This window comes from Rousettus aegyptiacus, unplaced genomic scaffold (genome assembly GCF_014176215.1).
Source record: "Rousettus aegyptiacus isolate mRouAeg1 unplaced genomic scaffold, mRouAeg1.p scaffold_m13_p_17, whole genome shotgun sequence".
NCBI classification, from domain to species: domain Eukaryota; kingdom Metazoa; phylum Chordata; class Mammalia; order Chiroptera; family Pteropodidae; genus Rousettus; species Rousettus aegyptiacus.
This window is the reverse complement of record NW_023416292.1, coordinates 26,472,430-26,494,238: the sequence shown is the minus strand read 5'-3', so window position 1 is coordinate 26,494,238 and position 21,809 is coordinate 26,472,430. Positions and strand designations below refer to the sequence as shown.

General features: G+C 50.0%; 1 protein-coding gene across 1 annotated transcript; it reads right to left on the bottom strand.

Moving 5' to 3' along the window:
• Positions 1 to 8,491: 8,491 nt before the first annotated feature.
• Positions 8,492 to 19,974, bottom strand: LOC118612933 (filaggrin-2-like). The gene is made up of 3 exons (XM_036235186.1): positions 19,837 to 19,974; positions 15,357 to 19,042; positions 8,492 to 8,555 (listed from the first exon to the last, which is right to left on the bottom strand). The coding sequence occupies exons 1-3, from the start codon at positions 19,972 to 19,974 to the stop codon at positions 8,492 to 8,494; spliced, it is 3,888 nt and encodes a 1,295-aa protein (XP_036091079.1).
• Between the last annotated feature and the right edge of the window lie 1,835 nt (positions 19,975 to 21,809).

Here is a 21,809-nt window from a genome sequence, read left to right as displayed (position 1 = left end):
CTTTATGCCTGCTTGAACTATCAGTTTCTAAGAGGGCATGTAAAATTTTAAAATTACATTTCATGATTTATCTATTTCTCCCTATCGTTTTGTTAGTTGTCTGATATATTTCGAGCTTGAATTATTAGATGCACATATGTTTTGATAGTTACATCTCCTTTGTTCCTTATATTTTCAATAATATTCTTTCAGTTATTAAGAGCTCTGCTTTAGCTTTATTTTGATTCATATTTGCCCAATTTATTTTTCATCTATTGATTTTCAACCATTTTGTGACTTTTGTCTTAATCTTGTCTTTCATAGACAACATGTTGAATCTTTTTTATTGTTATCAAATTTGAAAGTCTCTGTCATTTTGTTAGTTTAGGACATTTACATTTTTGAATTTATGTAATAGTAAGACCTATTTCTGCCATCTTACTTCATAGTTTCCCTTTGCTGTACATTTTTCTTTCCATGATAAAATGAACCTTTTCTATTAACAGATACAAACTCAGATTGGAAAATAAATAATCCACATTTAGCTACATATTGTTTATTAGAGTCATACCTAAAACAAAATTACAAAGGAAAGATGAAAAGAGAGGGATGGGAAATATATACCAGGCAAACACTAATAAAGTTAATATCAGATAAAATAGAATTATAGGTGAAATGTACTGGTAATTAAAGGCATAACACATTGATGAAATGAAGCATTCACAAAGAACTATCTATGAAGAACTTCTAGCATCTAATACTTGTTTTGAGATATACAGAGTAAGAACCAATTGAAATAAGGAAAAACTGTCAAATCTACGATTATAGTAGGTGACTTTCACACTTTTGTTAGAAGTCAAAATCATCGGTAAAAAGGATATAGAAGACCTGAATAATACAGCTAACATGCATTTATAGATTCATATATATATATATATATATATATATATATATATATATATATATATATAGCAAACTCTACTTTCAACAGAGAGGACACACTCTTTTCAATAGCTTATGCAAAATTAATAAAAATTGACCATATACTAGGAAAGGAAGTGACAACGAAGTACAAAAATTGGATCTCAAACATACCACAGTAACTGACTATAATGAAAAAAATAGAAATCAACAATAATCAATTAAAAAATAAAATCCAAATAATCCGTGTATCTGGAAATATTAAAATCATGCATATAGAAAACAATAGACCCTTAGGTGATTCTAGGTAAATGATACACAGAGGAAATAAAAATGAAGGTTATAAAATATTGGGACTAGAATATAAATGAAAGAGTATCTTTAAAATTTATGTGATGTAGATAAAATATTCAGAGGAAAATTTATGGCCTTAAGTATGGTTATTAACTACCAAGAGAACATAAAAAACATAACTAAGCTTCTAAGTAGAAAAAGAATGGCAAAATAAACTCAAAAGAAATAGAATGTGGCGGGGACACCCAGAACTGACGGGAATGCTGACGGGGGGGCCTCGCATGTGTCCAGTCGAAAGTGAGGCTGTGACTACTTGGGTCTGGCTGATCGCTGAGAGGGGATGTTGGCCCAGGTGTTGCTACATATTTGGCTCAAGAGAAAACAAAAATTCGGGGACCGTTTTTTTGTCATCTCCCAGTTTTCGAACATTGGAACTGACCCGTAGTTTAAACAGTAATGCGTGGACCGGATGAAACACGTCAGCGGACTAGCCGTGGCTTGCCAGGCGCTGTCGAACTTCTGTGTTTCTGTGTATGACCGACGGCCTGACCCAAACCTAAGAAAATACCAACAAAAGTTCACTTTCTTCTCAAAGTCTCTTTTTTTGTTTCCTTCCTGCAAACTCGCTCTGTTGCCTTGAGGACCCAAGCCCCGAATCCGGCAGGCTCCCTTAGACACCTTCGTCTGACTCAGGCACTAAATACCATCTGACTTCCATTTAAATCTTTTCAGAAACGTGCCTTTTCCCGTACCCCGTGTAACCTCGGTCACCTTTGACCCGATTCACTGCAGTGGTCTCTAGACTGGTCGCCATGCCTCAGCGTTGCCACACACGCACGCGGATCCTTCTGAAATGAATATATGATGACGTGACTTTAAAAACCCTTCGCTGAGTCTCGATTGCTTACGGATAAAGGTTAAAGTTCTTGGTAAGGTTTATACGATTCGCCGCGATCCAGCCTCGGCCTGCTGTTCTGACGTCACCCTTCTTGCCACGCTGCCACATGGATGCTGTGTTGGCTGCACTGAGTTATTTTCAGTCCCCTGGGCTCCCCGTGACCTTTCCTACTTTAAGGCTTCATATATACTCTACAAATATGATGCCCGGGGTAGGGTCTCCAAGTAAACCTGGGTAATACCTGACCATTTCTGGAGGCCTGCTCTGAAATCTCCTCTGTTCTCTTTTCTAAAGATTTCTTCGAATCCTGTTTCTTCACTGTTAATCAGAGTTAGTTGATCACTCTGCTTCAGATACTCTGAAGCGAATCTTCCGTAGCGCTTGCCAGAGTGTTTATTTATATCTGTGGCTTCCTCACATGTCAATCCCCCTGATGCACCTGTAAACTATTAAAGGGCAGGGACTATGTTTTCCTCCTATTTGTAACTTTAGTACCAAGTATAGTGTCGGTCGGTCAAGTGGTTATTAACTTCTTTCCAATGAATGGATGAGTGGCCCCAATGCTCCATCAACAACGCCCACATTATCTGGATCATCTGCATTCTGTCATCAGACTAATCAGAGAGGGATTGCTGATCAGCCCAGCCCACATTCTGGGATTACTTGTCCAAGGAGAGCTGTAGAAATGTATTCTCTGACACATAGGTGGAGCTCAGCCATCTATTCTTATAGGCTTGGCGAGCTGAGCCTGACAAAACTCATCGGAGAAGGCATGAGGAAGAGGGAGGCGAGGGTTTGGAAGGACAGATCAATAGGAACTAGATGGTAATGTTGCTGGAAAATAAAGGCCATTGGGTACCTTCCTTCTCCCCGCAAATACTCGAGCTCACGTGGTGTGCTTCAGAAGGCGACAGCCCTTGCCTGGCCCCTGAGGTTACCCCACTGGAAACCACCGCAGACTCTCATGTGTTTTTTAATGCTACTTGGAATAAATCAGATGGAATGACATGTGATTTTGTTTGTTTATCGGTTGATTGGTTTTTGAGACACCCAGCCAGCCAAGCAATTAAACACAATCAGAGCTGACAAAATTTGTCTGGAGAATTTGGGAAGAAGGAAGGTCGAATTACTGTCTTTTTAAAACTCTCTTGACAAAAGGGATAGATACTGCTATGGAGGTATGGAGAATGATTTTAATGTTAAAAAAAAATTTAAGTTTGAATTTTAAAAAATTAAAGTTTTTAACATTAGAAGATTTAAAAATCAATCAGTCTGTCTATCTACCTATCTGCCTATGTGCCTATGAGATGCCTATCTGCCTATCTACCTCTCTGCCCACCTGCCTCCCTGCCTGCCTATCTATCTAGAGATGTGAACCGATTTATAGTGGAGAGGAAATAAGAGAAACCAGCATTAGCTGTACGCTCTCTAGGCGTCAGGGTTCCATGTCAGGTAGCCTGATCGAGTAGAAACTACTTGGGCTTTTGAGTGAATGGGGTCTGACTTGGAATTGCCACTTTACATACTTACCAACTACCTGGGTTCGAAGAAGTTCTTTTAAAAAAATAGAAAAATTATTCTTAATTTTATTACAATATCAGTTCTCTTAAATCACCTTAGCCTATATTTGTACATAGTTTTTAAAAAAATTGTTTAATTAGTTTCAAGTATACAGTGCATTGGTTAGACATCTATATAGTTAGTGAAGTGATCCCCCCAATTGCTCCCTCCCTCCCCTGACCTAGCCAATGCGTTAATGCTAACTGCCTTCCTTATGCCGGCTCCCATCCCCATGGCCGTCTGCCAGCTACTAATTTGTACTTCTTTAACCCTTCACCCCATTCTCCCATTCCCCAAACCCCCTCCCTTCTGCCCGTTACCAAATTGTCCACTATATTTGCGAGTCTGTTTTGGATTAGATTGTTCTTTTTATTTTTTAGATTCTGCATATAAGTGAAATCATATAGTGTTTATCTTTCCCTGTCTGACTTAAATACCTTCCGGGTCCATCACAGCAATATCTTTTTCCATCCCCTCCCTTTTCATATGTAGGGGTCTTGTTTTCTTATCCTTTCAGCCACTCTGCCTTTCGGTTGGAGCACTTAATTCTTTTCCATTTGAGATGCTCAGTGATAGGAATGTAGTTGTTACCATTCTTTATTTCTGTTTTTGATACATATTTTTTCTTCTTAAAGAAGTCCCTCCAACATTTCCTGTAATTCTGGCTTGGCGATGATAAATTCCTTTAGTTTATTTTTGTCTGGGTAGCTCTTTATCTGTCCTTCAACTCTAAATGATAGTTTTGCTGGATAAGTTGTTTTTGGTTGTATATCCTGGTTCTTCATTCTTTTGAATATTTTTTGCCAAGCCCTTCTATCCTGCATAGTCTCTCTTGAGAAATCAGCTGCCAGTCGTATGGGTGTTCCCTTATATGTAATTATTTGTTTTTCTCTTGCTGCTTTTAATTTTTTTTTTTTTGTATTTAACCTTTGGCATTTTAATTATGATGTGTCTTGATGTGGGTCTCTTTGGATCCCCAATGTTTGGAATTCTCTGAGTTTCCATCTCCTTCTCCAGGTTACGGAAGTTTTCCATCAGTATTTCTTTATATAGCTGTTCGCCATCTTGATTTTCTTCACTTAGGCCAATCAGAGGAATATTTGGAGCCTCAATAGTGTCCCACATCCTCCTTAAATCATCTTTATAGTCTTGGCCTTTTTTTACTTGCCATTCTGATCGAGTGTCCTGATTGGCTTTCCCGTCCTCTACATAGGGCATGTGATCCTCTTCTTTATTCACTTTGTTTATTCCTTTGTTTATTCCATTGAATAAACTTCTCATCTCAGATAATGTGTTCTACATTTCAGACTGGTTCTCTCTTATAATCTCCATCTCCATTTTTATCTATTTGTTGGAATTCTCTACATTTCCCACAAGTTTATTGAGCATCTTCATAACCAGTGTTTTGAACTCTGTGTCTGTTAGATTACTTGACTCCCTTATATCTGGATCTCTGTTCTGTTCTCTCATATGGTTTCTGCTTCTTTGTCTTCCCATTTTGGCTGCCTTTCTGTGTGTTTCTATACACTAAGCAAAGCTTCTAAGTCTCCCAGTCTTATTAGTGTGGCTTTGTGTGGTAGGTGTCCAGAGGCACAGTGCTGAGAGGGGTTCAGCTGTAGGCCAAGTTTAGCCCTGTTCTGTGCCCCTCCAGGGTCACCTATTAATATTCAGCAAGCAATCCTCAGGTGCTGTGCTTACAGTTGCCTCAAGAGGCCACACCAGAAACTAAGGCCAGCTGCCTCCAACGTGAGTCTTGGCAAGGAGCACCTGACTCGTCGAGGACACACCTGGATGTGGCTTGGGTGGGGCACCAAGTTGGAGGAGACGGGGTTTCAGGGAATCTTCTGGGCGGAACGACCTCTGTTATCCAGTTTGATGATGTCACAGCTATGGCTACCCTGTGTCCACGCACTGGGAGGGGAGAGGGCTCAGCTGGGAACGGTGGACACCGCCGGCACCTCTGGACAGGCGAGTCTCGCCTCGGCCCTCATGCCGACAGTGGCCCCTGTACGTCCCTGGTGCCCCCTGCACGCAGCCGATCGGGCACTGGTGCTCAGAGCGAGCAGGTCTGTAACTGTGACAATCCGCTCGCGGTTGCTTAGAATAGGTTTCAGAGCCTGGTTAGTGGCCAAAGTTTATGATTAAGAAAAGAAGCTGCCAGGTGTTCGCTGGCTTGATTCACACCCGGTGAAATCCGGCATCACCTCAGTCCTCATTCTCCTGTTTTTCTGTCCTCTCTTGTTCATTCATCACTCCCATGGCTCATACACTGGCCCTCGATTGCATACAGTGCCCAACACGGGGTGCATTCACCATGTGGTATTGTTGTAGAACGTTCTTTCTGGTTTCCAAGACTCCGGGAACACAGGGGACCGTGACTCTCACTCCAGCAAAGAGCTAGGGCACGGGGGGTGTCGAGTGTGCACTGACCTCTGATTTCCCGCATCCGAAGGTCACTGTAGCTAGAAAGTTTGGAGGAAGTTTGTTTCCCCCAGTCCGGCCACTCTGTACCTTCTCAGTGCCGTGCGCCGCTCTGTCACAGTACAGCGGGGCCAGGGAGACTGCGTTGACATCACCTGCTGTCCTTTGGCACAGAGATGCCTTGTTTATAGGATGCTGTTCACAGAGGTCCCACGTGAGGGTGTCCCACTCACCGACCTTTTGCCTTGTGGACCACACCTGCCATCTCACTCTTATCTTTCCTCTTATCTTTGAAAGGGAACATATAACTCTTCAAGTTATTTGACAATACTCCTGGTATAATTCATAGGGAACAATTGCCTTCAATTTGATTCAAATAAATTATTGAGGGTCTTAGCAGTCCGGAATATTAAAATTTTCATCATAGCTAAACTTCAAATGAGTGTGAACAAGGGATTATGGGAATCACTCATAAATATTTGACCTATGTACTTGTACAGCACACATACAATAAATGCAACTTAACGTTGGTTCAAGGGACTGAACTTCTCGCCACTTTTAACTTTATATGTAGAGATTAAAGAGTGCGGGACTGTAGATGCGCAGAATGTAAGACCCCTCACAGGGAAGAAGGGGCTTTGGCTCGGGAATCGGGACACCCACCCCCTGGCAGCGCTGTGAATTAGCTATCTGAAACGGGCAAGCTGATCTCTTTGAATCTCATTTGCTTTACCTACAACAGAAATTATTTGGATGAGATTACACGTAACATTTAAATGTCTACCGATTCTTTAATAATTACCTTTTTTTTCAGTTAATGAATGGCGATGGGTAGATTTGTATGACTTGGTTACTACTCAGGGTTAACTACCATATACTCAGTTATTTTTTATGTTTATCATTAATAGTATCGTGATTTTGTTTCTTCTCACTAATTTGACTAGCGTTTTGTGGATCACAGAGCATGGTCACATAAGCATTGACTTAAATATGCTTTGCTGTTTTTTTTTTTCTTTTAATATGTAAACTGAGGCTGCCATCTTTGAAGGCCTTACAAGCTCTGACATCTGGACATTTGCTTTAGGTTTTAGAGTAGTACACTTTCTAACTGCTGTTAGTGCCTTTTGTACATATCTTTCTACTTTTTGTTGCTTCTCTTGGTGTTCATAATAAAGTCAAGTATTTCTCTGAGACAGGAGAATATTTTTAATTGTTTTTCTCCCACTGGAAACCGTGGGGCCCCACTAGCTGCCACTGCCGTCAGCCCTCATTGGTAGGAGTATTTCAGTTGCTATCTTTGACAGAGCTCCGGCTGTCACAGGGTGTAGCCACGTGGGCTCGTGTTTGATCACGGTATCTGACCGAGCACCTGAGGCTCACTCACCGGCATAAAGCGTTTCTTTCTGTAAATGCTTTGGACAGGAGTTAGACTGAGGAAAAGATTAGATGCGATTGAGTTTTGCCTCCTTCAGACTCCCTGTTATTGGCGTCTGTCTGATGCTTTATTGCCACCGAAGTGTCCACAGGCAGAACGGAAATGTGTACCCGACCCGGTGGCAGGGAGCCGTGTTTGCGTTCGTGAGGGCAAAAGAGTAGAAAAACAAGACCTTGATGAAAAGTTTATTGGCACTACGTGTGCAGTACAGTTTTCTGGATCCTGTATCCAGGCAGCCATGACAATAAATTCCAAAGCAGTCGTACAGAGTCCCGGGAGGGGGAGAAAAGGCGCGATGATTCTGAACCTTCAGCACCACATCACTGCTCGCTTAGGCCGTGGAGTGTGTTACAGTGTTTTCTAGAGAAATTTTGGCTCCTAAACCATACCATGTCTGAGCGCCTTGGATACGTTGGTCAATAATCAAGTAAAACAAAATCTGGAAAATCCAAAATGGGAATCTCGGAAAATTTTTAAAATGCTCATTTTATTCCAAAGCACCCAAAGCACTTTGTCACATAGAATTAAATATAGTCCCAAATGCTATTTATTCCTTCCATTCACCATTTTTCAACCAAGGAGCTCGATGATAGCCTTACAATAAAACAAAAACAAAAACCTTGCACCAAACAGGAAATAGAGCACCGTACAACAGTTAAAATAAAAGACTTACAGCCCCACTACCGAGAGAAGGGATTGTGTTAAATATTATTTTACGTGTGTGTCTCATTTCTCCCTTGGGTTAGTTCTTACTGCTGGTTTGTTTTCCATTGTCTTCAGATTATTATTCAAAGTAATAGTACTTTTGTTCTAGGACATATTCATAGAGCGGGTTGTTGTTATCTACGTGAAAGGAGCCTGAGTCTGTTCTCACCCTTCCCTGGTGACCTCTGGCCTCAGAGTTTCCTGCCTGCTGATCACCCACATGCTGACCATGGACACTCCCTAACAGGCTTGACCCTGACTCATGTTTCTGCCCACTGCTACTCCACATGATGGTGCCGCTTGATGAATCCTGCCACCCGAACTCCTCGGTCCCTGTAGGGTCTAGGCTATGAAGAGAGCAACTGAAAGTGGATCCTTGACTTATGCTTCTGCTGTCACTTGCCTGCCCATAGCTGTCACTTAACTGGCCATGGCCATGTACTTGTCCTTCGTCGGTGCCGAATCCAGACTGGGTGGTGACGAATTCGGACGCTCCCTGACAGGAACCTCGTCTGCTTGCACTTTCCCTCGTGGAAAAGGACACCGACTGTCCGCGTGCAGACCCGGGTGCGTCTGCGGCCGCGTCCGTGGCCCTCCTGGGGCTAGAGCTGCGGCTGCTTGCCCTGCTGCCTCCGGAAGGCCCGTACCCCGAGCGCCCGTAGTTATACTCAGCGCTGCCGTAGCTGCCATGTCGCACCCTCTGTGACGACCCATGACTCTGTCCCCCACTAACGTGTGACGGAGAATAAGTGTCTCCAGACTGGTGCTGACGGCTGCCTGAAGGTGACCTGTGGCGGTGCCCGGACACACTGTGAGTTTCATGGGACACCGTATGGTGAGACTCACGACGTGTTGTTGTGCCAGATCCCGATTCTCCATGAGCAGACGTGGTCTGCTCACGAGACGATCGTGAGTGTGCGGAGTGTCCGTGACCAGACGGGGTGTGTGCACTGGTGTCCCCTGACTGTCCATGACTATATCCATGTCTGCCTCCCACAGAGGACCCCGACGCTCCATGCTGAGATCCAGCTTGGCCATGACGGGACTCTGAACGTCCCTGAGATTCTCCTGAGTGGGATTGACTGTCACTAGACTGGCCGTGACGGGATCCTGAGTGTCCCTGAGAGCTTCCTGAGTGGGATTGACTGTCACTAGACTGGCTGTGACGGGACCCTGAGCGTCCCTCAGATTCTCCTGAGTGGGATTGACTGTCACTAGACTGGCCGTGACGGGACCCTGAGCGTCCCTGAGAGCTTCCTGAGTGGGATTGACTGTCACTAGACTGGCCGTGACTGGACCCTGAGCGTCTGTGAGATTCTCCTGAGTGGGATTGACTGTCACTAGACTGGCTGTGACGGGATCCTGAGTGTCCCTGAGAGCTTCCTGAGTGGGATTGACTGTCACTAGCCTGGTTGTGACGGGATCCTGAGCGTCCCTGAGAGCTTCCTGAGTGGGATTGACTGTCACTAGACTGGCCGTGATGGGACCCTGAGCGTCCCTCGGTTTCTCCCGATTGGGATTGACTGTCACTAGACTGGCCGTGACGGGACCCTGAGTGTCCCCGAGAGCCTCCTGAGTGGGATTCTGAGTCACTAGACTGGCCGTGACGGGACCCAGAGCGTCCTCGAGAGCCTCCTGAGTAGGATTCTGTGGTACTAGACTGGCCGTGACGGGACCCTGAGCGTCCCCGAGAGCCTCCTGAGTGGGATTCTGAGTCACTAGACTGACCATGACGGGACCCTGAGCGTCCCTGAGAGCTTCCTGAGTGGGATTGACTGTCACTAGCCTGGCCGTGACGGGACCCTGAGTGTCCCTGAGAGCTTCCTGAGTGGGATTGACTGTCACTAGACTGGCCGTGACGGGACCCTGAGCGTCCCTCAGATTCTCCTGATTGGGATTGACTGTCACTAGACTGGCCGTGACGGGACCCTGAGCGTCCCTGAGAGCTTCCTGAGTGGGATTGACTGTCACTAGACTGGCCGTGACTGGACCCTGAGCGTCCCTCGGATTCTCCTGAGTGGGATTCTGAGTCACTAGACTGGCCGTGACGGGACCCTGAGCGTCCCTCAGATTCTCCTGAGTGGGATTGACTGTCACTAGACTGGCCGTGACGGGACCCTGAGCGTCCCCGAGAGCCTCCTGAGTGGGATTCTGAGTCACTAGACTGGCCGTGACGGGACCCAGAGCGTCCTCGAGAGCCTCCTGAGTAGGATTCTGTGGTACTAGACTGGCCGTGACGGGACCCTGAGCGTCCCCGAGAGCCTCCTGAGTGGGATTCTGAGTCACTAGACTGACCATGACGGGACCCTGAGCGTCCCTGAGAGCTTCCTGAGTGGGATTGACTGTCACTAGCCTGGCCGTGACGGGACCCTGAGTGTCCCTGAGAGCTTCCTGAGTGGGATTGACTGTCACTAGACTGGCCGTGACGGGACCCTGAGTGTCCCTGAGAGCTTCCTGAGTGGGATTGACTGTCACTAGACTGGCCATGACGGGACCCTGAGTGTCCCTGAGAGCTTCCTGAGTGGGATTGACTGTCACTAGACTGGCCATGACGGGACCCTGAGTGTCCCTGAGAGCTTCCTGAGTGGGATTGACTGTCACTAGACTGGCCGTGACTGGACCCTGAGCGTCCCTCGGATTCTCCTGAGTGGGATTGACTGTCACTAGACTGGCCGTGACGGGACCCTGAGCGTCCCTCAGATTCTCCTGAGTGGGATTGACTGTCACTAGACTGGCCATGACGGGACCCAGAGCGTCCTCGAGAGCCTCCTGAGTAGGATTCTGTGGTACTAGACTGGCCGTGACGGGACCCTGAGCGTCCCCGAGAGCCTCCTGAGTGGGATTCTGAGTCACTAGACTGTCCATGACGGGACCCTGAGCGTCCCCGAGAGCCTCCTGAGCGGGATTGACTGCCACTAGACTGGCCGTGACGGGACCCTGAGCGTCCCTGAGAGCTTCCTGAGTGGGATTGACTGTCACTAGACTGGCCGTGACGGGACCCTGAGTGTCCCTGAGAGCTTCCTGAGTGGGATTGACTGTCACTAGACTGGCCATGACGGGACCCTGAGTGTCCCTGAGAGCTTCCTGAGTGGGATTGACTGTCACTAGACTGGCCATGACGGGACCCTGAGTGTCCCTGAGAGCTTCCTGAGTGGGATTGACTGTCACTAGACTGGCCGTGACTGGACCCTGAGCGTCCCTCGGATTCTCCTGAGTGGGATTGACTGTCACTAGACTGGCCGTGACTGGACCCTGAGCGTCCCTCAGATTCTCCTGAGTGGGATTGACTGTCACTAGACTGGCCGTGACGGGACCCTGAGCGTCCCCGAGAGCCTCCTGAGTGGGATTCTGAGTCACTAGACTGGCCGTGACGGGACCCAGAGCGTCCTCGAGAGCCTCCTGAGTAGGATTCTGTGGTACTAGACTGGCCGTGACGGGACCCTGAGCGTCCCCGAGAGCCTCCTGAGTGGGATTCTGAGTCACTAGACTGGCCGTGACGGGACCCTGAGTGTCCCTGAGAGCTTCCTGAGTGGGATTGACTGTCACTAGACTGGCCATGACTGGACCCTGAGCGTCTGTGAGATTCTCCTGAGTGGGATTGACTGTCACTAGACTGGCCGTGACTGGACCCTGAGCGTCTGTGAGATTCTCCTGAGTGGGATTGACTGTCACTAGACTGGCCGTGACGGGACCCTGAGCGTCCCCGAGAGCTTCCTGAGTGGGATTGACTGTCACTAGACTGGCCGTGACGGGACCCTGAGTGTCCCTGAGAGCTTCCTGAGTGGGATTGACTGTCACTAGACTGGCCGTGACGGGACCCTGAGCGTCCCTGAGAGCTTCCTGAGTGGGATTGACTGTCACTAGACTGGCCGTGACTGGACCCTGAGTGTCTGTGAGATTCTCCTGAGTGGGATTGACTGTCACTAGACTGGCCGTGACGGGACCCTGAGCGTCCCTCAGATTCTCCTGAGTGGGATTGACTGTCACTAGACTGGCCGTGACGGGACCCTGAGCGTCCCCGAGAGCCTCCTGAGTGGGATTCTGAGTCACTAGACTGGCCGTGACGGGACCCAGAGCGTCCTCGAGAGCCTCCTGAGTAGGATTCTGTGGTACTAGACTGGCCGTGACGGGACCCTGAGCGTCCCCGAGAGCCTCCTGAGTGGGATTCTGAGTCACTAGACTGACCATGACGGGACCCTGAGCGTCCCTGAGAGCTTCCTGAGTGGGATTGACTGTCACTAGACTGGCCATGACGGGACCCTGAGTGTCCCTGAGAGCTTCCTGAGTGGGATTGACTGTCACTAGACTGGCCATGACGGGACCCTGAGTGTCCCTGAGAGCTTCCTGAGTGGGATTGACTGTCACTAGACTGGCCATGACGGGACCCTGAGTGTCCCTGAGAGCTTCCTGAGTGGGATTGACTGTCACTAGACTGGCCGTGACTGGACCCTGAGCGTCTGTGAGATTCTCCTGAGTGGGATTGACTGTCACTAGACTGGCCGTGACGGGACCCTGAGCGTCCCTCAGATTCTCCTGAGTGGGATTGACTGTCACTAGACTGGCCGTGACGGGACCCAGAGCGTCCTCGAGAGCCTCCTGAGTAGGATTCTGTGGTACTAGACTGGCCGTGACGGGACCCTGAGCGTCCCCGAGAGCCTCCTGAGTGGGATTCTGAGTCACTAGACTGACCATGACGGGACCCTGAGCGTCCCCGAGAGCCTCCTGAGCGGGATTGACTGCCACTAGACTGGCTGTGACGGGACCCTGAGCGTCCCTGAGAGCTTCCTGAGTGGGATTGACTGTCACTAGCCTGGCCGTGACGGGACCCTGAGTGTCCCTGAGAGCTTCCTGAGTGGGATTGACTGTCACTAGACTGGCCATGACGGGACCCTGAGTGTCCCTGAGAGCTTCCTGAGTGGGATTGACTGTCACTAGACTGGCCATGACGGGACCCTGAGCGTCCCTGAGAGCTTCCTGAGTGGGATTGACTGTCACTAGACTGGCCGTGACTGGACCCTGAGCGTCCCTCGGATTCTCCTGAGTGGGATTGACTGTCACTAGACTGGCCGTGATGGGACCCTGAGCGTCCCCGAGAGCTTCCTGAGTGGGATTGACTGTCACTAGACTGGCCGTGACGGGACCCTGAGCGTCCCCGAGAGCCTCCTGAGTGGGATTCTGAGTCACTAGACTGGCCGTGACGGGACCCAGAGCGTCCTCGAGAGCCTCCTGAGTAGGATTCTGTGGTACTAGACTGGCCGTGACGGGACCCTGAGCGTCCCCGAGAGCCTCCTGAGTGGGATTCTGAGTCACTAGACTGACCATGACGGGATCCTGAGCGTCCCTGAGAGCTTCCTGAGTGGGATTGACTGTCACTAGCCTGGCCGTGACGGGACCCTGAGTGTCCCTGAGAGCTTCCTGAGTGGGATTGACTGTCACTAGACTGGCCTTGACGGGACCCTGAGTGTCCCTGAGAGCTTCCTGAGTGGGATTGACTGTCACTAGACTGGCCATGACTGGACCCTGAGCGTCTGTGAGATTCTCCTGAGTGGGATTGACTGTCACTAGACTGGCCGTGACGGGACCCTGAGCGTCCCTCAGATTCTCCTGAGTGGGATTGACTGTCACTAGACTGGCCGTGACGGGACCCTGAGCGTCCCCGAGAGCCTCCTGAGTGGGATTCTGTGGTACTAGACTGGCCGTGACGGGACCCTGAGCGTCCCTGAGAGCTTCCTGAGTGGGATTGACTGTCACTAGACTGGCCGTGACGGGATCCTGAGTGTCCCTCAGAGCTTCCTGAGTGGGATTGACTGTCACTAGACTGGCTGTGGCGGGACCCTGAGTGTCCCTGAGAGCTTCCTGAGTGGGATTGACTGTCACTAGACTGGCCATGACGGGACCCTGAGCGTCCCTCGGATTCTCCTGAGTGGGATTGACTGTCACTAGACTGGCCGTGACGGGACCCTGAGCGTCCCTGAGATTCTCCTGAGTGAGATTCCGCGTCAGTAGACTGGCCGTGACGGGACCCTGAGCGTCCCCGAGAGCTTCCTGAGCGGGATTGACTGCCACTAGACTGGCCGTGACGGGACCCTGAGCGTCCCCGAGAGCTTCCTGAGTGGGATTGACTGTCACTAGACTGGCCGTGACGGGACCCTGAGCGTCCCCGAGAGCTTCCTGAGTGGGATTGACTGTCACTAGACTGGCCGTGACGGGACCCTGAGCGTCCCTGAGAGCTTCCTGAGTGGGATTGACTGTCACTAGACTGGCCGTGACGGGACCCTGAGCGTCCCTCAGATTCTCCTGATTGGGATTGACTGTCACTAGACTGGCCGTGACGGGACCCTGAGCGTCCCTCGAGATCTCCTGAGTGGGATTGACTGTCACTAGACTGGCCGTGACGGGACCCTGAGCGTCCCTCAGAGTCTTCCTGAGTGGGATTGACTGTCACTAGACTGGCCGTGACGGGATCCTGAGCGTCCCTCGGATTCTCCTGAGTGGGATTGACTGTCACTAGACTGGCCGTGACGGGACCCTGAGCGTCCCCGAGAGCTTCCTGAGTGGGATTGACTGTCACTAGACTGGCCGTGATGGGACCCTGAGCGTCCCTCAGATTCTCCTGATTGGGATTGACTGTCACTAGACTGGCCGTGACGGGATCCTGAGTGTCCCTGAGAACTTCCTGAGTGGGATTGACTGTCACTAGACTGGCCGTGACGGGACCCTGAGCGTCCCCGAGAGCTTCCTGAGTGGGATTGACTGTCACTAGACTGGCTGTGATGGGACCCTGAGCGTCCCCGAGAGCCTCCTGAGTGGGATTCTGAGTCACTAGACTGGCCGTGACGGGACCTTGAGCGTCTGTGAGATTCTCCTGAGTGGGATTGACTGTCACTAGACTGGCCGTGACGGGACCCTGAGCATCCCCGAGAGCCTCCTGAGTGGGATTGACTGTCACTAGCCTGGTTGTGACGGGACCCTGAGCGTCCCCGAGAGCCTCCTGAGTGGGATTGACTGTCACTAGACTGGCCATGACGGGACCATGAGCGTCCCTGAGATGCTCCTGAGTGGGATTCTGAGTCACTAGACTGGCCGTGGTGGGATTCTGAGCGTCCCTGAGAGCCTCCTGAGCGGGATTCTGTGTCACTGTACTCATTATGACTAAAGCTCCTTTCCCCAGATCTATGATGTCCAGAACTAGAAGACTGACCCGAACCAGACCCATAATGGCCAACGTCAGAGCTCTGACCTAAGCCAGACCCATGCTGGCCAGAGCCAGAGGACTGGCTTGATCCAGACCCGGGTTGGCCAGAGCCAGAGCTCTGACCTGAGCCAGACCCATGTTGGCCAAAGCCAGAGGACTGGCTTGATCCTGACCCATGTTGGCCAGAGCCAGAGCTCTGACCTGAGCCAGACCCATGTTGGCCAAAGCCAGAGGACTGGCTTGATCCAGACCCATGTTGGCTAGAGCCAGAGCTCTGACCTGAGCCAGACCCGTGTTGGCCAAAGCCAGAGGACTGGCTTGATCCAGACCCGTGTTGGCCAGAGCCAGAGCTCTGACCTGAGCCAGACCCGTGTTGGCCAAAGCCAGAGGACTGGCTTGATCCAGACCCGTGTTGGCCAGAGCCAGAGCTCTGACCTGAGCCAGACCCGTGTTGGCCAAAACCAGAGCTCTGACCTGAGCCAGACCCATGTTGGCCAAAGCCAGAGCTCTGACCTGATCCTGACCCATGTTGGCCAGAGCCAGAGCTCTGACCTGAGCCAGACCCATGTTGGCCAAAGCCAGAGGACTGGCTTGATCCAGACCCATGTTGGCTAGAGCCAGAGCTCTGACCTGAGCCAGACCCGTGTTGGCCAAACCCAGAGGACTGGCTTGATCCAGACCCGGGTTGGCCAGAGCCAGAGCTCTGACCTGAGCCAGACCCGTGTTGGCCAAAGCCAGAGGACTGGCTTGATCTAGAGCTGTGTTGACCAGAACCAGAGGACTGGCTTGATCCAGACCCGTGTTGGCCAGAGCCAGAGCTCTGACCTGAGCCAGACCCGTGTTGGCCAAAACCAGAGCTCTGACCTGAGCCAGACCCATGTTGGCCAAAGCCAGAGGACTGGCTTGATCCAGACCCATGTTGGCCAAAGCCAGAGGACTGGCTTGATCCAGACCCATGTTGGCCAAAGCCAGAGGACTGGCCTGATCCAGACCCGTGTTGGCCAGAGCCAGAGCTCTGACCTGAGCCAGACCCATGTTGGCCAAAGCCAGAGGACTGGCTTGATCCAGACCCATGTTGGCTAGAGCCAGAGCTCTGACCTGAGCCAGACCCGTGTTGGCTAAAGCCAGAGGACTGGCTTGATCCAGACCCGTGTTGGCCAGAGCCAGAGCTCTGACCTGAGCCAGACCCATGTTGGCCAGAGCCAGAGGACTGGCTTGATCCAGACCCATGTTGGCCGAAGCCAGAGGACTGGCTTGATCCAGACCCATGTTGACCAGAGCCAGAGGACTGGCTTGATCCAGACCCATGTTGGCCAAAGCCAGAGGACTGGCTTGATCCAGACCCATGTTGGCCAGAGCCAGAGGACTGGCTTGATCCAGACCCATGTTGGCCAAAGCCAGAGGACTGGCTTGATCCAGACCCGTGTTGGCCAGAGCCAGAGGACTGGCTTGATCCAGACCCATGCTGGCCAAAGCCAGAGGACTGGCTTGATCTAGAACTGTGTTGACCAGAACCAGAGGACTGGCCTGAGCCAGACCCATGTTGGCCAGAGCCAGAGCTCTGACCTGAGCCAGACCCGTGTTGGCCAAAGCCAGAGGACTGGCCTGAGCCAGACCCATGTTGGCCAAAGCCAGAGCTCTGACCTGAGCCAGACCCATAATGGCCAAAGCCAGAAGACTGGCCTGAGCCAGACCCATGTTGGCCAGAGGCAGAGGACTGCCCTGAGCCAGACCCATGTTGACCAAAGCCAGATGACTGGTCTGAACCAGAACCATGTTGGCCAGAGCCAAAAGACTGGCCTGAACCAGACCCATGTTGACCCGAGCCAGATGACTGGCCTGAGTGAGACCCGTGTTGGCCAGAGGCAGAGGACTGGCTTGATCCAGACCCATGTTGGCCAGATCCAGAGCTCTGACCTGAGCCAGACCCATGTTGGCCAAAGCCAGATGACTGGTCTGAGCCAGAACCATGTTGGCCAGAGCCAAAGGACTGGCCTGAACCAGACCCATGTTGACCCGAGCCAGATGACTGGCCTGAGTGAGACCCGTGTTGGCCAGAGGCAGAGGACTGGCTTGATCCAGACCCATGTTGGCCAGATCCAGAGCTCTGACCTGAGCCAGACCCATGTTGGCCAAAGCCAGATGACTGGTCTGAGCCAGAACCATGTTGACCAAAGCCAGAGCTCTGACCTGAGCCAGACCCGTGTTGACCCGAGCCAGATGACTGGCCTGAGTGAGACCCATGTTGGCCAGAGGCAGAGGACTGGCCTGAGCCAGACCCATGTTGACCAAACCCAGAGCTCTGACCTGAGCCAGACCCATGTTGGCCAAACCCAGAGCTCTGACCTGAGCCAGACCCATGTTGACCAAACCCAGAGCTCTGACCTGAGCCAGACCCATGTTGGCCAAAGCCAGAGGACTGGCCTGATCCAGACCCATGTTGGCCAAAGCCAGAGCTCTGACCTGAGCCAGACCCGTGTTGGCCAAAGCCAGAGGACTGGCCTGATCCAGACCCGTGTTGGCCACTTTTAGAAAATTCATTTGAATCAGACCTTTTCTGAGGAAGGTTCAAGGGTTGTTTACAGGAACCAGCTCCTCGCTGACCATAACTAGAAGACTGACTTTCCCCAGACCCGTATTGTCCACAGCACGGGGACTGACCTGATCCTCTTTGTTGGCCTCCGCAGCTCTGTGGTTGGCACTGTGCCCTAGAGTTACATCCTCTCTGAGAGGAAGACTGGCCACAGGGGCTCGGCTCACGATGACCATATCCATTTCCATGACCTCTTGAGATACATCCATGACCTTCTCCTCTACTTTGTCTTGACTGACAACCTGACTGGTTCCAACTAGATTGGTTTCTTTGCCCTCCAGATCCTCCCACCTGACAAGAACTAGAGGCATGTTGTGACCCTCCACACCTTCTTGAATTGCTGGAGCCACCTGCCTGGCTTTGGCTTCTGTTGTCTACTGAACCTTTAGAGCTAGATGCCAGCTTTTGTCCTCCATTCCTGCTTGACTGAGTAGAGTTTGATTCATGCCCTCCAGCTTCCAATCCCTGTGGCAGGCCACCATAACCCTTCCTTCCCCCACTCTTAGATTCAGATCCCGATTCATATGCCTCTCCAGATTCCCTTGAGGGACTAACATGTGACTTGTTTCTGTTTTCTTCCAGCTCGCCAGAGCTGGAACCATGACTTTCTCTGTCACTACTCACTGAGTGCCCAGAGCTAGACCCACGGCGCCTTTTCTCAGATCCCTTTTGGTTCCCTGAGCTGGACGGCTCATGTTGCCTCCTGGAGTTGGACCCACGTCTCTGTTTGGCAAGTCCCTTCGAGCCCTCAGAACCATGACCATGCTCCTCTCCCTCACCCCCACTCGAATGTCCGTAACCTGATTTCTGTCCCGATGCTTCCTCAGCCTCCTCTTCTGTTTCACTTTCTTCCTCTTGATGTCGGCGACCACGCCCATGCTTTGACCCTGAAGCTTTGCAGTATTCTTTGCGGAGAACCTTGTTGCAGGCCATAGCCAGCTTGAATACCATCAGAAGAAACTCAGTGAAGTCCAGTCTTCGGTCACGATCTCGGTCCAGCATATACATGATAATTTCCACTGTGTCTGGATCATCCGGGTTCTGTATGTGAGCAATGCACCGAAAGAGAGTTGGTCAGCATAGCCTGCACACCCAGTTAAAATATTCAGGTAGGGCTGTGGAATTATGGACATTTGACATTAGGTATTTTTAAATCCAATCAAGGATTACTTTAGGCCAAGGCAGCCTAATAGGATTCAGCAGGTGTGAAGAGATAATAGAAAAGATAAAGACTATTAAGGACCTCAGAAGAAGACGACTCACGGACATAAGCTAGAGGACTAGGTCATACAGGATGTTGTTGAATAAACCAAGTTAGGCACCTGGTGTATTTTAGTTTTACATACATTTTAAACATTACATGCAAATATATTCTATGTTAGGATCTACAATTTTGAAGTTAATAGCTGAGTCCTTCCCAAGTAGATGGAATAAATGCATGGTTTTGGTTTTCAATTTTCAGTCATCCTGGCTACTCAGTTAATTCCCTTTGTAGATTGTTTCTTTCTCTATGCTTTTTTCCCCCCATTCGATAGAGTAGTTCATTAATTCGTGACTTAACTCAGATTTCTTTTCTGCTTTTTCAGAATGGGAAGCCGGGGGACATGAAAAAGCCTGAGGGTCCGCATGATTGGAATGCACAGGGAAGTAAGGAAAAACCATTCACCTTTCTAAAAATAACTCCTTTCTCAACAGACTTTCTGATGTCCCCAGGAAGTACTACTCATAGTTTGCCCCGAGGCCATTGAAACTGTGCGCTTTTGAGCCCCAATCTGTTCATCTAACACGGAACGTAAAGGCCGCGGGAGCCTGCGGTCCTGGCGCACGTTGCGTACCTTCAGAATTGGGCGGAACTCTTTCTGCAGAAGTTCCTTTAGTTCGTCCTTGCTCAGCGTGCCACATTCCCCGTCTTGGCTGGTGTATTTGTAGAAGACATCGATGACGGTGACGACACTTCTCAAGAGGATGGACATCTTTTTGCACGTTTAAGTGAAGCTAATGAGAGAAAAATAAAACAAAACATCCTATCATTCTTATCCTTCTTCTTAATGTATAAGGAGTTCTGATTTTTAGAGTCATCATCATGCCTTTTCAAATCTCTTGTCTCTTTAAATCCTAAAATGCCTCAGGATTAAGGATGGGTCAGGGATGGTATGAAACTTCAAAACAGTGAAAAATAACTTTGCTAACAGTAAGTCATGGCACATTGCTGACCGAACTGGGACTAGATCTCGGGTCTCCATGTCGTGGACAAATACGTTCTTTACGTAATGTCTCTATGCTTTGTGTACTTTGCTGTCCAGGGTGTTGTCCCAGAGCTTCCAAAATTTCCAGAACCAGCCAGACATGTTGCCCTCGTCTCTCTTGCTAGTTCTACTTGTTTCCTAGAGGCCAAAGTGACAGACTGTCTACCATGCACCCCTATTTCCCCTCGAGCACCCAAAGCTGAACTGGACCCTTCAGAGAATAAAAAATGGGCAAAGGGAGCCGATGCTACAGTGGTGTTCCAGAAGCTTGAGCTAGCTCTCAAGAGAGCTTAGGGATGACCTAACCCCAGCCCTTGACCGAATGCTGGTCAGCGAGAAAGGCTCAGGGATTTGGGCAGCGGTTTGACTAGTAGACGATTTGGCCCGGGAGCTCTGGAGACTGACACTGAACAGGAAGGGACTCCACGGCATGCCGGCCTCCTCTCTGTCTGAGCTGGGCAGCCAGGAAAAAGGTAGCACGCAAACAGACCAGGAAGAGAACGCGGAATGACCTGCAGGAGGGCAGACGTCTGCTCGTCGTTCTCCATGATGATAAATTTATTCTAAAAAGGTCCCAGACTCAACTAAACCGGCCAAACAAACAAATAGAAAGAAGAGATAAGAAAGAAAGAAAAATGGAAAGAAAGTCCACATATACATGAACCCTGCCTCGGCTCAAACTCCTGAGTTTCTGCTATGGACAATGCGCAACCAAATATCCATCGAAAAAGCCGGATGAATTTCCTCTCACCTGATTCGCCAAAGGAACAAGTAGGAAAAGAGCCCGATGCAGCTTGCAGGGTGACAGTGGACCAAGACGTTGGCCCTTATAAAGGCGCTGCCCTCTGTGGGATGGACTGAATCATCTCCAGCCGAACCTCGCCCCACCTCTGTCCGTGTTTGCTCACCTTCCTCCGCCTTCGCATTCTCACCTTTGAGGTAATAGCAGAAGGGCTGGCACCTGCCCACCTTCGAGCGCGAGGCCACGGTTGCAGGCACTCTATTCCAGGGTCATGACAGCTGTGGAAAGCAGATGCTGTGTTTTAGAGGACTCGAGTCGTTCATTCCCTTTATCGAGTCCCCACGCAGGGTGGCGAACCGTAAGGTCATTGGCAGGTGTGCAGTAAACGCTTCCTTACTTGAAAATGACCCCGGGCCCTTAGGCTAACCTACTTCATGTCTCCGTGCGGTAATAACAACTGCCATTTATTGAGAATTTGCCCTGCGCAAGATATTGCGCTGAAAGCTCTCCGTGTACCATCTCGTTTCATCTTCGCGACATTGCTATGAGGTACATGTTATTTTCCCCCATTTTACAGATGGAGAAATAGCTTCAGAGAGCATGAGAGTCCTCTGTAAGGTCACACGGCTAAAAGGTGGGGGAACCAGGGTTTGAACCCATATCCATCTACCTTATCATAATGCCCTTGCTCGTAACCATCAAACTAGCTTATCTCTGTGTGTCAGTTACATATTACACAAAATTCGTGCACTATTTCAGGAGTGTCAGGCCGACTCAAACACAAAAATATGAAAGGGTACTGTAAGGAGCGCCGTCAGCT

Bases quoted from the DNA above. Each gene is read 5' to 3' on its own strand.
- LOC118612933 (XM_036235186.1), bottom strand. From the start codon at position 19,974: ATGTCCATCCTCTTGAGAAGTGTCGTCACCGTCATCGATGTCTTCTAC. The intron at 19,043-19,836 runs GTACGCAACGTG...GCTCACATACAG, and splicing joins AGTTCCGCCCAATTCTGAAG to AACCCGGATGATCCAGACAC. The intron at 8,556-15,356 runs GTACAGTGACAC...TTCATAGCCTAG, and splicing joins AGGAGCTTTAGTCATAATGA to ACCCTACAGGGACCGAGGAG.